Source organism: Nuphar pumila, chromosome 2 (assembly GCF_984573655.1).
Source record: "Nuphar pumila chromosome 2, dmNupPumi1.hap1.1, whole genome shotgun sequence".
NCBI lineage: Eukaryota > Viridiplantae > Streptophyta > Magnoliopsida > Nymphaeales > Nymphaeaceae > Nuphar > Nuphar pumila.
In genome coordinates this window covers 119,093,991-119,109,486 of record NC_143250.1, presented here as the reverse complement: position 1 = coordinate 119,109,486, position 15,496 = coordinate 119,093,991, and the positions used below count along the sequence as shown (strand labels likewise).

Genomic DNA, 15,496 nt, shown 5'->3' with positions numbered 1-15,496 from the left:
AGATAAATCTTTAATAAAAGAAATTAAATAATAAATATGATATAAGAGGATAACCTCTAAAGGAGAGAGTTTTCTAAAGGGGATGTCACCCTCTAGAGAGTTCTCTTAGTTAAAAAAAATAAAACAAATGAAAAGAGAAGATAAGGAGTTGGCTACTAGAAATAAAATAAATAAAATAAGAGGATAATAGAATATAAGAGGAGACTTTTCCCTCTCTCTAGAACTCGAGTTTCTAGAGAGAGAGTTAGAGAACCCAACTTGTCGGAGAGAGAGAAGAGAGAGAAATAAAAAAAAGAGAAAAGAAAGAAAGAAAGGAAAAGGAAGAAGAGAAAAAAAAAAGAGGAATGAAGAAAATTCATCCTTCTCATCAAACATGCTACAATTTTTTATCTTTCTGCACATCCAAACTAAGGTACGGGTTTCTCTCTAGATTCATGTGGAGAGAAATAATTTTAAATTTGATTATGCATAAGTTTAGATGGATTAAAGAAAATCAGATTCTCTCTCTCTCTCTCTCTCTCTCTATATATATATATATATAGTGGTGATTTCATGTATATATGTATAGATATATAATTATTTCCTAAGATTTTTTATTTTCCTAAAGTACCAAATCCTGAAAATATCGGTGTTTGTGGTAGATATCAATTTTTTTCGTATTAATGAGAGCATGGGTTAGCAATTTTTCTGTTATGCACATATATATATATATATATATATATATATATATATATATATATATATATATATATGTAATATTGGATCCATGATGGCTGATCATGTGTTACTAAGTTAAAAACTATTTTGTTTGTCATATTGCTGAAACTATTCTTCGATTACAGAATCTGCTGATTTCGGTGTGTAAATCTAATCAGATTTGCCAACTCTTCTGAGTACAAATCTGATCAGTCTTGCAATATGATTGTGGTGTGCAAATCTGATCAGATTTGCCGACTCTTTCAGACTTGCATTATGTGCTTGTACGTGTAAAGATGTCTTGTCGAGTTGTATACATGTTATATCGTTGGACTGTTATAAAAGCAAAAGGAAAATTTATTTCTTTGTTACTGTCTTGATTGTTAGCATTCAGTCATCAGATTCGATCTCATGGTATAAAATCTGATTTCATGACTATTGTCATCATATCTAAATTTCATGTCATTTTTGTTGACTGTTATCAATTTGAATACATGCCATTTTTGTGGACTATCATCATATCTAATATCAAAATATTAACTCTGAATCAAAATTTGACTTTAATCCATTTTGGTGGGCTGATATCAAATCTGATCATGCACTGTTTCTGGGTGCTAATCAGACATGATTTCACACAGTTTCTAGGTGTTGATTAGAGCTGAATACGTATTGTTTTGGGTGATAATTTGACTAGAATACACGTGGTTCTAGATATTGATCAAACCTGAATTTATATTGTTATGTTGTCTACCATCATAACTGAATTTATGTTGACATGCAAACTGTCATGAATGCTGAATTTATGTTGTGATGTTGTTTGGAGCATATGTTATTTTGTTGGTTGTCATCGAAGGATAATTATATACATGTTTGGCTATCAGCAACTCTGATTTCTTTAGCAAGTTGTGGACTGATTATCGACTGCATATATACCTGATTTTGTGAACTGTTTGGGTATCACAGTACTGCACAACTGTGCAGCACTGACTCGTTTACAGCATGCTGCTGTGCACGATTTTACAGCAACATGTTGTTGATAGCTTCTCACTACTCACATTCGAGCAATGACAGCATGCTATCAACAACATGTGTATATTTTTTACTGCATTAACATGTTGATGACAACATGTTTCTGCTCATATTAGTGCAGCAATGACATGTTATTGTCAGCATATCATTGAGCATGATTATGTTGTGAAAAAAAATCAAATTTGATAGAGTGTGTGCTTGTGCATTTCGATAAGATTGGCACTGTGTTGGATGTTGATTCTCAACAATGTTCTTACGTTCAAACCTTCATTCATGTGAACTGCAGGGTACTATACATGATTTGGATTTGATTGTGCATGTTTATGCATTCAATTAATATGTTGCAGATGTGCATATCATACACATGAAAATTCTAAAGTTATTTTAATGTTTGATAAATATGATCATATGCATATTTGGATGTTATGCATGAAATAAATCAAGATAGTGTGTGTTGTAAGCATCTGTTCACATGCGTATGTAATTGACTTTATGTGCATTCTTTTTGTATGATTGAATGCGCATCATGAACATGTAGTAAAACAAGTGTGTTTTATGTTCATTAAAATTTTGTAAAAAGATGCATAAATCACTTTAAGATGCTTTTGTGGTCAAATGTGAACCACTGCGACCGCGTGGGCCTGAAGCAAGTATTGCTCCCATGTTGATTTTAATTTATGCATTGCAAAATTTATTTATGAAAATTATTAGTTTTTCAAAATTAATTGCATTGTTAAATTATGTGGGCAAGGGCCCAAAATTGGTTTTGCATATTGATTTACAAAACAGTTCTTGCATTAAAAACTTGAATTTGCTTAAAAAAGTAAAAGAGACTGAACAATGTAATTAATCTCTTCCTTGATGTCTTTTTCACAGTGTGAAAATCTTGGATGACAGTTTTGGAGAAATCGTGAGGATACTAAAACTCTATGTGCAATTGTGCCTCTAAAGCCGATATGGTGGTTCTCCTCCCGACTATGGTTTTATCGAGATTCAACCACTTTGTCTGGGGTGATGTTATTGACTCAGCTGTAGTCATTGATATACTAACAAAGTTGCATCAATGGTTGAAGATTTTTATTGATGTCCCACCATTAGGTGAGGATTTCTAATGTTTCGATTGACGACAGTGATTTCTGATGTCGGTTGAGGAACGAATGTGAAACCCAGTAATAAAATATAAATTGTGTGTTAGACCACAACTGAGAACCTAACTTGGACATTATGAATGTTGTACCTGTTTTGAGTATCCACGGGTTTAAAAATAAAATTATGTACATTTAATATAGACATGCATACAAAAGCAACTCATATAAATAACTTAATAAGTTATTCATGCGTCTACATTAAATCATGCATCTTTACTATTCTACATTAGTTTATGCATTCATGCTTATTCTATTTTGCATGATACTTATTTAAATGCTTAAATGGTAAGTCGATTATGAAAATTATTGTTGTGATATTCTTCTAAAATTATGCATGAATTTGATTTATGTTATTTTCTTATTGTTTGAATTCTTAGAAGAATTCGAGACTGCGAGCCTTGTGTAACATGTTTTGGGTTCTTGACAGAGTAGCTCCTTGTGATAGACGATTTTTATTATTTTTATCTTATTTGACATTTATTTCATTGATTAATAAAGTTGATTATTCTTCATTGATTCAATGCACTATGAGTTATAATTTGGTATATATTAAATTTATGAGAGCCCGGATCCTTAGATATTGTTACTGCAATTGTTTTAAAAAAAATCACTTTTTACAAGGATAAATTGGGATCGTTACAAATGATCATTTAAACTAACTTCCTTATTTTTCTTAAGTTTGGGGGTGAGGGTTCATCCCAGAGGTAATGAGCAGAAAGTAAGAGTTGCAATATCGAATCTAATGCGAGGGGTGGGGTCAATTGGAAGCCAACCCATTTCCTCCTTGAAAATCTTCAGAATTGCACCTATCAAATTGCGATAATCACACACGCAAACACGTTTTTGTTTTGCACCGTCCCTTAAAAAATTAACCACTCACAAAATATTAAGAATTTAAGACCACCATTCAAAAAGTTCAATCCACTAACGGTAAGACTCGATTTATTTGAGGCTCTTGGTTGATGCTGTCAGGGTTCTTGGTAAGGGTGGGGGCGGCTGCGCAAGGTGAAGTTGAGGTTCTCTGTCAACGAGTACGTGGAGGTAGGCTTTATTTGCCGAGCATCAGTTGCTCAAAGTACCAGTGTTGCTTACGTAAATACCATGGAGAGGAAAGACAAATAAGAACAAGGCGAAAGCATGGTGCAAAGCAAAAAAGCCATCCTTGTGGAAATGGTACGGAGAGATTGATGGTGAAGTGGAACAACATGGTCGTCTCCATCATTTGATTGATTTCCGTTCGATGACCCATATTAGTCCAAGATATTTTGGATCTCTCTCTCTCTCTCTCTCTCTCTCTCTCTCTCTCTCTCTCTCTCTCTCTCTCTCTGCTAGCAGTGTACTGCTGTTTTAGTCAAAGATAAAAGGGAAACCCATTTATATACAACCAAATGTCAGTGAGGCAATAGCCCACAGAATTAAGCCAAATGAAGAAAACTGAAAAAGGACCAAAATAATTGATTTCAGCTCAAACTGATTACTTGGCAGAGAAAAGGAACAGGCAAGCGCAAACCACCGCCACTGACAATCCGTATTCCTTCACGCAGAGCCACATTGATCGATGCATCTTAAGGAAGAACACGAGGGTGCAAAATTACCTAGATTCACAGACTCGAACAAATGGTTTTCTTGAAGTTTTGCAGCTCTCAATTTTCTCTTGCTGCCGAAATTCTTGCGTTTCAGAGTTCTCTTCATCAGTTTCCCGAGATATTTTCAGCTTTGCTACCAGGGCCCACATGTTTGCAAGCTCATTTTCAAGGTAAGCTTCTCGTTCTTTCAATTCCTCAACCATCTTTTGAAGCTCTACCTCCCTTTGTTCCTTTTCAATAAATGTAGCTTCGTAAGAGAGTTCCCTTTCACGGCTCAAGGCAAGTTCTCTTTTTATCTCTGTCAAGGATGGCCCCTGGTTTTGGTGCTGCTTGACTTGACCATGCTTCTTGGAATTGATTGTTCCACCGTTGACTCGGCGCTGAGCCGGAGTTTTCAACAATGCAATCTCAGCGGTCAACTTCTCATTCGTGTGCATTAGTTTGGTAACTTCTTCAGAGAGTGCCTTGAGTTCTACTGCAGCTGCAGACGCTAATTCCTTTGTGTAGGAGCTTTCCTCTGATAGCTTCTGATTTCGGGATTCGAGTTGGCATTTTTCTTCGTCCAGTTTACTTGTTCTCTGGTTTAGTTCCTCAATGATCTAAAATAGGACAAACAAACTGTGAGAACCAAAATACATGGTATATATGGTGGGCAGCGGAATGAATGCTCATTATGATTAGGAGAGCCATAGCATATAAAATGTCTAATGCAGGACAAAAGCATAATCAACAAACTATACATTATAGTTACAAAAACTGAAATGTAATCTGAGACCCATCAAGTTAGTACGAATTCATTGAACAGTGTGTTTTGTCTTAGGCTTTTATCAAGAAAAAAATGAGGAAATATAATGCTAGGAATATTAAAAAGGATAGGAAACAGATTCAAACTATCTGATATATTATAATAAAGCATGTAAACCAAAAAAAAAATAATAGATTGGCAAAAGATTATGAGTTGTCATCACATTGACCAAACAAACAATAATTTGGACGCAAAACCTTCGAACTTTTATAGCTACACCGAGTGTATCAAAGAATTAATGGATAAAACATACAAGTTATTGTTGTTTATAGTGGTTCTGTTGGAGTTAGTATGGACTTCCAAAGGTCTATATACTCGTGATATTCTAAGAAGAAACATTTGTCAGAATAACTATAAACTGAATATATCATAATATCAATGGGATAATATTCAGAAAAAAATTATTGACATTCAATTCTATTGGAGTTGGAATATGGACTTAGTGCTGTGATACTGACATGGTAAGAAAACTAGGCATTTGTCAGCATGACAGAGAACGTTTTCACTTCTATGAATTCAGACAACCTTCCCAAGCTGTAAACGATTAGTAGCAAAAAGTATCCATCATTGTTCAATTCAAACTGCCAAAGCAGTTGAGATGTCCATTATCATGAGAAACAAAAACAATGCTTCCTACTAAAAAGCACAACCAAGAATATGGCATCAAAACACAGGCAATTGATTAACTACTTACAAATAGTTAAGGCAGATTTGTAAAAGAGTGATGGTAAGATTTTACAACGTGCCAGATGGCATGGACTCGACATACATTTTTTTTATGATGAGGAACCCTCGCCTAAAGCCAGGTCACATAAATGCATTTGCATAATATATTAAATTTCCAAAGAGCATCTTCAACCAAGACACTAATCAACTAAGAAAATTAAACCAATACCTTGTTGCACATAAAACAGTAGAATCCACTTTGTAAAAGATTCAAATAATTTACCTGTGATTGGACAACCAGTTCACCTGTGAATTCCATTTTGAATTCATCAAAAGTATTAGAATCTAAATCTGTTTGACAGATAGCTTCGATGCTATGGCAGTGAGTCATCATCACATTAGCATCTTTTGCTGCCAATGCATCAAACAGCTCCTTCTTTAGAGAAGCAACCATTTCCTGCAGTCCATCACACTCACGAATCTGATCACAAAAGGAAAATGGCAAGAACTGACAATTAGTAACAACTTGTTTTATGCTTCATAGCTAAATCTATGCACAGTTCGTAAATGGTTAGTCAAACCTTTTCCTGTAACTGCTCTTGCATTACTCTATTATCAGCAGATTTTACCTGAAAATATAATCGAACATCAATAGAGTAATAAAGCATGACAAAATACAAATGGAACAGCTAGTATTTCAATAGTAGCATATCAATGAAACTATTAAGGATCTCCTAGTCCTGTAACACTGAGTGAGGAAATCTGTTGTGGTAATACAGTGGTGTAGCAGGCAGTCATCCAAACCAACTCGTGCATGAAGAGATAATTCACCTCAGATTCAAAAGACTTTTCAGTGAGTTGCACAGCAAGATCTGCAAAAGACTGCATGAGAAAATGGTGAGCTAATATGCCATCAAAGGGAACATCTCAACACTTGCAATATACACAAATCAACAAGTCATTCCTTACCTGTGATAGTTCCAAGGAATCCATATTATTTTGACTGGCCTGAATGGAGTCAATCATTGATCTTTCAAGAGCAGCCATTTGCTGCTTTTTCTCCAAGATTTCATCATTTAGCTTTTTCATCTCAATCTTCAGCACAAAGAACATCAGGAATAAGCTACTTCATACCCAAAGTAACCAAATCGAAGATTTGACAAAAAAGAACCACTCAAACTTACTTCAATCTGCTCCTTTTTTGGATTATCTGTGGCATCTTCAGAATGATGCTTCAAAGTACTTGAACTGAGGGCAACTTCTCCAGATAAAATCTTCACTTGCTCCATAAGCAGATCAATTTGATCAACAAATTTGATAGCAGGCTGGCATTAGGGAAAACATTTACACTCGTTAGATGAGGATGCTAAAAATACAATAAAATGAATTCCAAGAAACAGAACAGCAATTAGTTCTAGCATATGCCACATAATGCTTACTCTTACAGAAAATAATAAATTCTCATTTAGCATTAACCTTCCAAAGTTTTCATGATAATGATGAAAATTGGAACATGATGAGATCTGTGATTGTGCAAGTGTGTGTGCACTCATTTTGAACAAAGAAAAAAAACTCTTTGTAGAATGAAACAGACATTACTTTCCAAGCATGAGGCAAGTGGAACCTAATACATGAATCATTTAATAAGAGAACAAAACAGCTCATGCTGAGGCTATGTCACCTGCGTGCGGGTGCGGGTACGGGTACGGGTACGATATGACAATTCCAAAAAATGTGGGTATGGCGACACAACTATATATATCACATAAATACAAAATACGGGTACGATATGACAATTCCAAAAAATGTGGGTATGAAGACACAACTATATATATCACATAAATACAAATTAAATTCAAAATAAACTTAATATAATCTAAATACATATGCCATATCTAAAATATATATTATATACTGAAAAGACAAAGTTATAAACTGAAAATAGAATTACAAATTATAAATTAAATACAAACTTGTATGTACGAAGGGTAAAATGACATGTCGGGGTGTTGACGTGTGTCGACATGGGGATACGCGTGTCGACACGGGGATACACGTGTCAACACAGGTACAGAGGGCAAAATGGAGTGTCTGGGTACCATAGTTGAGGAGATCAAAACTTCATTGGAACAAGCTAGTCGAGATGTGGTGTCCAATCAGAGGCGCTCAATTTGGAAGTTCTCCCAAATAAGTTAAGTATATCACACATGTCGATTGTTCACCAACAAGAAAACCATCATTTTTCAAAAATCTCCAAGCCCATCAAGCTATAGAAAGAGGGACCAAATAGGAAACGATGGATTGAATCCTGCCACTCCAAACACTACTTGAAACCTTGGCATCGAGAGGTGATTATGGGCTAGAGGAATGAAATCTTCAGTAATGAGAACAGGTGAAAGGCCAGAGGTGAAAAAAGCTTGGCATTGAAAGGTGATTATGTGCTAGAGGAATGAAATCTTCAGTAATAAGGCATATATATATCTACACACACATTTCTATGCATATATACTATATTTTTCTATATTGTAATAGGTAATGCCCTCTAGGGGCATTTTGATCTTTTTATTCAATGTAATAGGTTTTGTTCTCTAGGGACAAATTTGTATTTTTTATTTTGTCCTTTTGAAATAGGCTAGGGGCTATATGGACATTTAGACCATAAGAGCCATTGGGAGCTCCCACGGCCTCTTGTGTTGTATTTAAAGGAACCTCTTGTCCCTATTCAAGTTATGCTTGTTTTAAGCATTCTATAAAGTATTTATTTTATTTTATTTGTGCTCTCTCCCTCTTTGTGAGTGGTTTGTGTGTGCCCTTATGGTGTATTGTATTTTTGCCAACTAGTAGCTTTTGTGTTTGTGTACACTTTGCTCACTTGTAGCCCATTAGTGGTATTACTTTTGTGCACACTATGATTTTATTTCATGGTATAAGAGCCTCTTGGTGTTCACACTCTTGGGCTCTATTGATCGTGCTTCTCAAGTGTTCGAAGTGCTTGGTATCTCCATTCAATCTGGTTGCATGGACAAAGCATGTAAAAATCTTCAACTCTATGATATTTGAACCTTTCTTTAATTTTTGTTTCAACATTCATGTCATAAAATGAGTTATTCATTTTCTCGTTCTTGTCATGGGTTACGTCAAACCACAGATATTGCATTGCTTGTGATAGTTGGGATTTGAAACAGGTAGCCCATCCAATTGTGAAGCTGAACCCAATATCATGTCTCTAGGGGAGAGGTGAATAATTAACCCAACTGAATGATTTCATCCTACATGCCTGAAGCCAAGTTTTTCTTTCTTTAACAGGGATTCTTTGGAGAATAACTCTAATAAGCACCTACCATCTACTAAACACCTTTCCTCCAAGAATGGTGATCAAGTGAATGAAGCGAGAAGAGTTGAAAATGGTAAAAGTTGGCATGCTATTAGTCAAGTATGAAGTTTTTTGTTATGCAGAGTTGTTGATTCTTGTGTATGGTCAGTGTGAAAGGTTGAGTTTGATTGAACATCTTATCATTTGCTGTCATCGGTTTGTTATCACGCTACTAACTTCAATTTTTTTTTATAAATGTTGTTCTAATTTTTTTGGGGAAATTATAGTGGCACATCTTGTCTTCATTATGTGCAAGCCACCTACCCTGTTGAAAATCAAATAACCATGTGACAGTCCTTGAAAAACATCAAGTAGGTGCCTCTGTTAGTTTCTGTGAACTTGACCCTAATAATAAGTTACCCACTTAGAATTGATCAGAAATATGTAAATTAGCAAAATTTTCCCAAAACCTAGGAGTGCTTAAACCAAGAAAATATTCTGATCCCTTCTATTCTCTCCTTCCTCCCCTACTTAATTTTTCTCTTCCAGCCGATTTATGAAGCTCTCTCTCTTATTTTCTTTTTCTTTATGTTTTCTTTGTTTCATTTGTTTTTCTTTGCCTCAAATATGACAAGGCTGATGTGATTCGTGTGTCCTGTCTCAGTTCTACATCGATTGGTGGGAAACCCTGTCTTTGAAACAAGGGTTAATGAAGAAAAATGTTAGTGTTAAAACTTGGAGATAAATGAGTGATTACCTAACAAATGTTTAAATTATATTGAAATTATATTTTTTTGTTCCTAAAATGGGTGAAGGTTAAAGTTCCCTACTTGTTGCATTCCAAAAAATGTCAGATGGTTATTGCAAATTTTATGATGCTCAGTGTTGAGAGGCTAGCAGTCCATGACTAAGTAGATGTCATTCTATTTTTATAATTTGAAATTTGTGTTATCTTTTGGTTTGTTGTCCTTACCATTTCATTTTTATTGTTGCATTTCTCTAGATTTGTCGGTCATTGATCTGGCTAGTGATGGTGGAAGTTTCACAGAAATTCAGCCACCAGATGAAGCTCATGCTGCATTGTCTCTAGAAGGTACATTTAGGGAACAAGGGATTGTTAGAAACTATTTGTTTTATTTTCCTGTTGCAGTAACATGATGGTCTTTATCTTTTGTGTTGACTTGTCAATATGATGATGATTTATATTCTTATGTAAGTCCCATGAATGAACTTTATATTGGTTGAGAAGCATTTCACATTTTTTGGTTTAACTGAAATGATTTTGCATGTTATGCCTCTAATTATGTGTTAGGCTGAAATCTACAAGTTAATTAAATAAAAAAATTATGTTTAATCTAGGTTTGATTTTTTGAATTTGTTTTCAGGCCTTGGTAAATTGGATATGCAAACACTAATTCAAACACTAGAACCACCAAAAAGGTATCATTGAGATGGTGAATAAGAGCATGAGATTTTGTTGATTTTATTGTTAAATCACATATAATCTACATAATGATGGCGTATAACAAATACATTTAAGCATTCTGCACGGGAGGGATGGTGGGTGGCCATGATAGGTTGCATGCTGACCATGATGAGTTGTTTTGGAATAGGAATAACACTGTGATTTGGGTTTCATAGGGTGGAACTGCTCCATGCCACGTGGTAAACATTGTTTCTGTTCTAATATTCTCAAGTTGAAAAGCTTATCTTCAAATTGTGAGGGAGTTCAGTGACCATTGTATACAATAAATAGTCATGATAATGATGCCATACCTGGCCACTAACTGAAACTTATTTTGGTTATTTGCTAAGCATCCAGGCTGCCTTAAGAACACTGTTATTTCTTCTTTGTGTAAATTGCTGTTACAGAAACAGATTTCCACACTTCTTAACCTAAGCCTTACTGTGAAGTTTAGTGCTATTTCCATTGAGGTTGATTTTGCTATTGAATTGACCTTTTGAACCTGTCTGCAGAACTGCCTTGTGGTCTACTCAAACTGATGCTAATAGAGCTATGTTGACAGCTATGTGGAACCTAGTATACGACTGGATGATAACCGTTTTGGGGATAATGCAAATAGGCTTCAACGTCACACTCAATTTCAGGTTTGTCTATGTTCTGTTTTCTGCAGCTTCTGATCCGGTCCTCACATAACATTTTTAGTGTTTATGTTTAGGTGATTTCTCATTGTCATTCCTACATTTTTTGGTTTTTATTTGGGCTAATTCCAGGTTATATTAAAGTAAGACCCAGGAAATTCTCAGGAACTTTATATTCAAATGCTCTCATCACTTGGTGAGGGTGAAAGCCATGTGCTATGCATTTTATGACCAATTTCATTACCTAATGTTGCCTGTATTGGTTCTGAATAGTGGATTGTCTCCCTGTGCATTAGTTTCTAACATACGTGTCATTATATGTGGTCCAAAAAAAATCTACAAGTGACCGAACCTGGATACTCCTCTATGAGGTCATCTTCTACATTGAGGGGCCTTACAGAGCTTGGCCTCTTGCCATGGGAGACAATGGAATTGACACACTTTTTTTTTTTGAGCAAAATCTTTCAACTAATCTTGAAAGATTGTAGTTTTTATAATAGATGTCAATACACCTGTTCATCGGGAAACTTCTATTTCAAAATGTTATTCTGTTTGATTTGAGTGAATGATAATCATATTATCATTTTCTTTTCTATCAGCAAAGAAAACGATCAAATCGAAAGGGGTTAACACTGGAGATAAACACCCAACTTGTATTTCTTGTATTTTGGGTGATAAACTATTAAAAGAGTTAACTTTGTTATATATATATATATATATATATATATATATATATATATATATATATATATATATATATAACTCATAATTTGAACTCACTTTTTTGATAAAAAAAATTCTTATTTTTTGGTGATCAAATGTTATGGATGTGTGATCTACATGGTTTGTTTAGTTGGAAACTTGTTTTGAATCATGTAATTATGACAAGTAATTGGGTTTTTAATGGGCTCCAAAAATAACGGCCCACAACGTGTCAAAATTTCATACATCAAAAGGTGACATTTTTACATCTAAGAAGCATGGTCGAAGACTTGATCATTAGTGAACAAACCATGTTGAACACATCTGTGTGGTTAGATTGATAAAGCTTGCACCTATGATTTCTAGCTCATTAGTTTCGTACCTTCATTAGTAGCCAATATTTACCCTATACATATATTTGAATGTATGTTGTACGTATGTATGTGCTATTATCTTTTGTATTTTGCCTGGATGCTAACCTCAGGACTTTTGACCATCTGAGATTGAAATATGGGTTTCTAAATTTTGGTTCATATCTTGATCACTAGAGAAAATTAAACCATTCACACTGTATGGATAAGGTTTTTTGTTTACAGTCTTTTTGACCAATTTACGTGGAAGTTCTTGGTTGCTTTGGTCTCTCTCTCTCTCTCTCTCTCTCTCTCTCTATATATATATATATATATATATATATATATTTTTTTTTTTTTTTTCACCAGGAAATGCTATCATGTGAAAATAGTTTCTAACAAATGCATATCTTACACTCTTTGTCAGTTCAATAATGTTCCATTTTGAAAATAATGCTACTTACTGATACAAAATTTCCAAGGAAGAAGCAATCCTTCTGCAGTCATACAATATGACGTTTAAGAAATGAATACCATGACGAAAAGAGAATATGTTTCACACTCTTTGTCGGTTCTGCAGAATTGCTTATTCATGTGCACGCTGTTGGGAACAATTTATTCTATCTATGTTTATCATTATTTATTGGGCTCCTTATAGCTTACCGTTGCCTTGTCACCGTAACTTTGATTTTCTGAAAACGGAAAGCTTATCAGTTTTATTTTTTGAAAGTTTTGGTTCTTATAATTTACAGTTTAGAACTTTATAGTTTAAAAATTTAACCATATCTCTATCTAATCTTTGAGTTTATTGATTTCTCATTTTCTATGTTGCAGATATCACAAGATTTACAACAATCAAGTCATTTGATTCTTTCATTGAAAAATGTACGCTTTTTAATCAAATTTATTAGTTTTCTTAATGCATTATTTAGTGCTTGCATGCATTTGTTAAATGGTTGTAACATGAACGTGAATTATGATCTTCTCTTGATGTATTGTTTTTAAATGTATTTTTTTAAATGCTTGAATGTTACAAATGATGCATTTGTTAGATAATTGCAACTTATATTATTTATTCTCTTAGATACATGTTTTATTTTTTCAATCATGACATAAATCTTATTTTTTGATAAAATAAAAATATATAATTACATTTTTGCTTCTCTTTCGATTCTTATTCGCTTTCCTTTCGCTTTTCATTCAAATCCTATGTCGCTTCCTTCTTCGCTTCTTAGGACGCTTTCGGTTCGCTTCTTAAGTCGCTTTCGAGATGCTTCCTAGTTTGCTCCTAAGTCATCCTGTGCTTCCCGCTTCCTAAAATTTTATAAGTGCCTCGCTTCCCGATTCTGCTTCCCGTATCGCTTCCCACTCCCGCTTCCTCGACTAACAACTCTGGTTAACAACCACCCCACGGGCAAAAGACTCGGCTTCCCCAGTCATCGGAGCTAGGAGAATTGGGATTACCATAAATTATCCTAGGTGGTAACTCCCAGGTACTTCTGCAGAAGTTGGATGCGTCCATGGGGCACAAATGCCTTTGAGGATTTACTCACTTGGTCAATGACCATCCCCTTAGGAGTGGACTCAGTCAGCCATCCGGGTTAATGAAAAACACCTGACATAATAAACCCCCGAATCAGTCACGGTTGTTTCTACGTTTTGCGTCTGTGCGTACCCACAGACCAGTTAATATCAGAACTTAAAGAATATCACTTTCATAATAAGTTGTAGATGATTGAGATTTATACTACTTGAAATGTTGTTATTGTTAAAATATATCATGCGTATGGATCTGGATCCAGATCCATACGCATGGCATATTAAATGAAACACACATGCTAAATTCATCTTCATTAATGGCATCCTTGTAATATCTCTGATATTAAAAGGCTCGTTGTATACTCGTATTTTATAAATGTTAGGGTTTGGAGGTCGAGCATGCAGTGTGTGCCGCCCCAGCCGATTCTGCATCTCTCTTTCTCTCTCTCTCTCTCTACTTTCCTGTGCAGGCTCTTGCAGGCTGAACCACACATACGAGATCGAAATCTCATATGGTATCAAAGCTTTCCCTGGTTGTGGAATACTATTAGGATTGTGTTCAGCGATATCACAGGTTTTGGCTTGTCTTCCTCTCCCAATTTTTTCCCTTTTTCATTTTCCCCTTTTCAACTTTTCATTCTCCTCTCTGACTGCAACCATAAACGACTGATTGCAGCCTGTTTGATTCAATTTTTGGTTGTAGTCACCATTTTTTTTTATTCTGCTAGTTCTCGATTTCCAGAAATTTTAACGTGATCACAATCTCTTTAACGTCTGCTACTCATTTCTTCTACTCATTCTTTCTATTTCCAGAAATTTCACTCTTTAACGTGATAACAATCTCTTTGATTTCCACTCTTTAACGTCTTTGATTCCAGAAATTTTTTTTATTCATTCTTTGATTTCCAGAACTTTTAACGTCTGTCAGTTTCATTCATTCCTTGATTCCAGAAATTTCTTGATTCCAGAAATTTTTCTTTATTGCTATTTTAGTGTCCCCTGTGCAACGCCTACAGGCAGATTGTAACTGTTTACAATCTCGATTCTGAACTGCAAAAAAAAGAAGGAAAAATTACTTATTGATTAAGTGATCTCAAACCTGTTTGTTTCTTTCAATTCGTTTTGTTTGCTTATTCATTGTCCCATTGATATGGATTACTCATCGTCATCCGGTCTCTCTGCAAATTTCTTGAGTCAGCTCGTTACAAAAAAACTTACTCATTCTAATTTTTTGACTTGGAAGAGGCAAATCCTTCCTTTTATACGTAGTCAGGATCTCGATGAACATCTGGATCAAGGTTTTAAAACCCGTGACTCGGAACTCGACTCGTTCTTTATTGACTCGTGACTCGGCGGGTCAACTCGGTGACTCGGACTGGGTTTTGTTAACTTTTGATTTTAAAAGAAAAACAATATATAATTTGTCTGAAACCATGTTTTTGAGTAAACATAGTCTCCAAATGTCTGTAAGAATATAAAAACAACTGCAAAGAGCTATAGAGGTTTGCTTGAATAATTGAATTTGATATCTATACAAGCACTTTGACTAATTCATGACT

The 15,496-nt window shown here is 34.8% G+C and overlaps 1 protein-coding gene across 1 annotated transcript in view; it reads right to left on the bottom strand.

The window, feature by feature from the left end:
- Positions 1 to 4,321: 4,321 nt before the first annotated feature.
- The window catches only part of LOC149846911 (kinesin-like protein KIN-7K, chloroplastic), a 99,049-nt gene continuing 87,874 nt past the window's right edge, over positions 4,322 to 15,496 (bottom strand). The window contains exons 18-23 of the mRNA XM_089996655.1: positions 7,115 to 7,255; positions 6,900 to 7,025; positions 6,762 to 6,812; positions 6,512 to 6,559; positions 6,214 to 6,411; positions 4,322 to 5,058 (exon numbers count right to left, since the gene is read on the bottom strand). Coding sequence (XP_089852781.1) covers positions 4,465 to 5,058; positions 6,214 to 6,411; positions 6,512 to 6,559; positions 6,762 to 6,812; positions 6,900 to 7,025; positions 7,115 to 7,255 — 1,158 coding nt within the window. The 3' untranslated portion in view covers positions 4,322 to 4,464. The remainder of the gene's footprint in view (positions 5,059 to 6,213; positions 6,412 to 6,511; positions 6,560 to 6,761; positions 6,813 to 6,899; positions 7,026 to 7,114; positions 7,256 to 15,496) is intronic.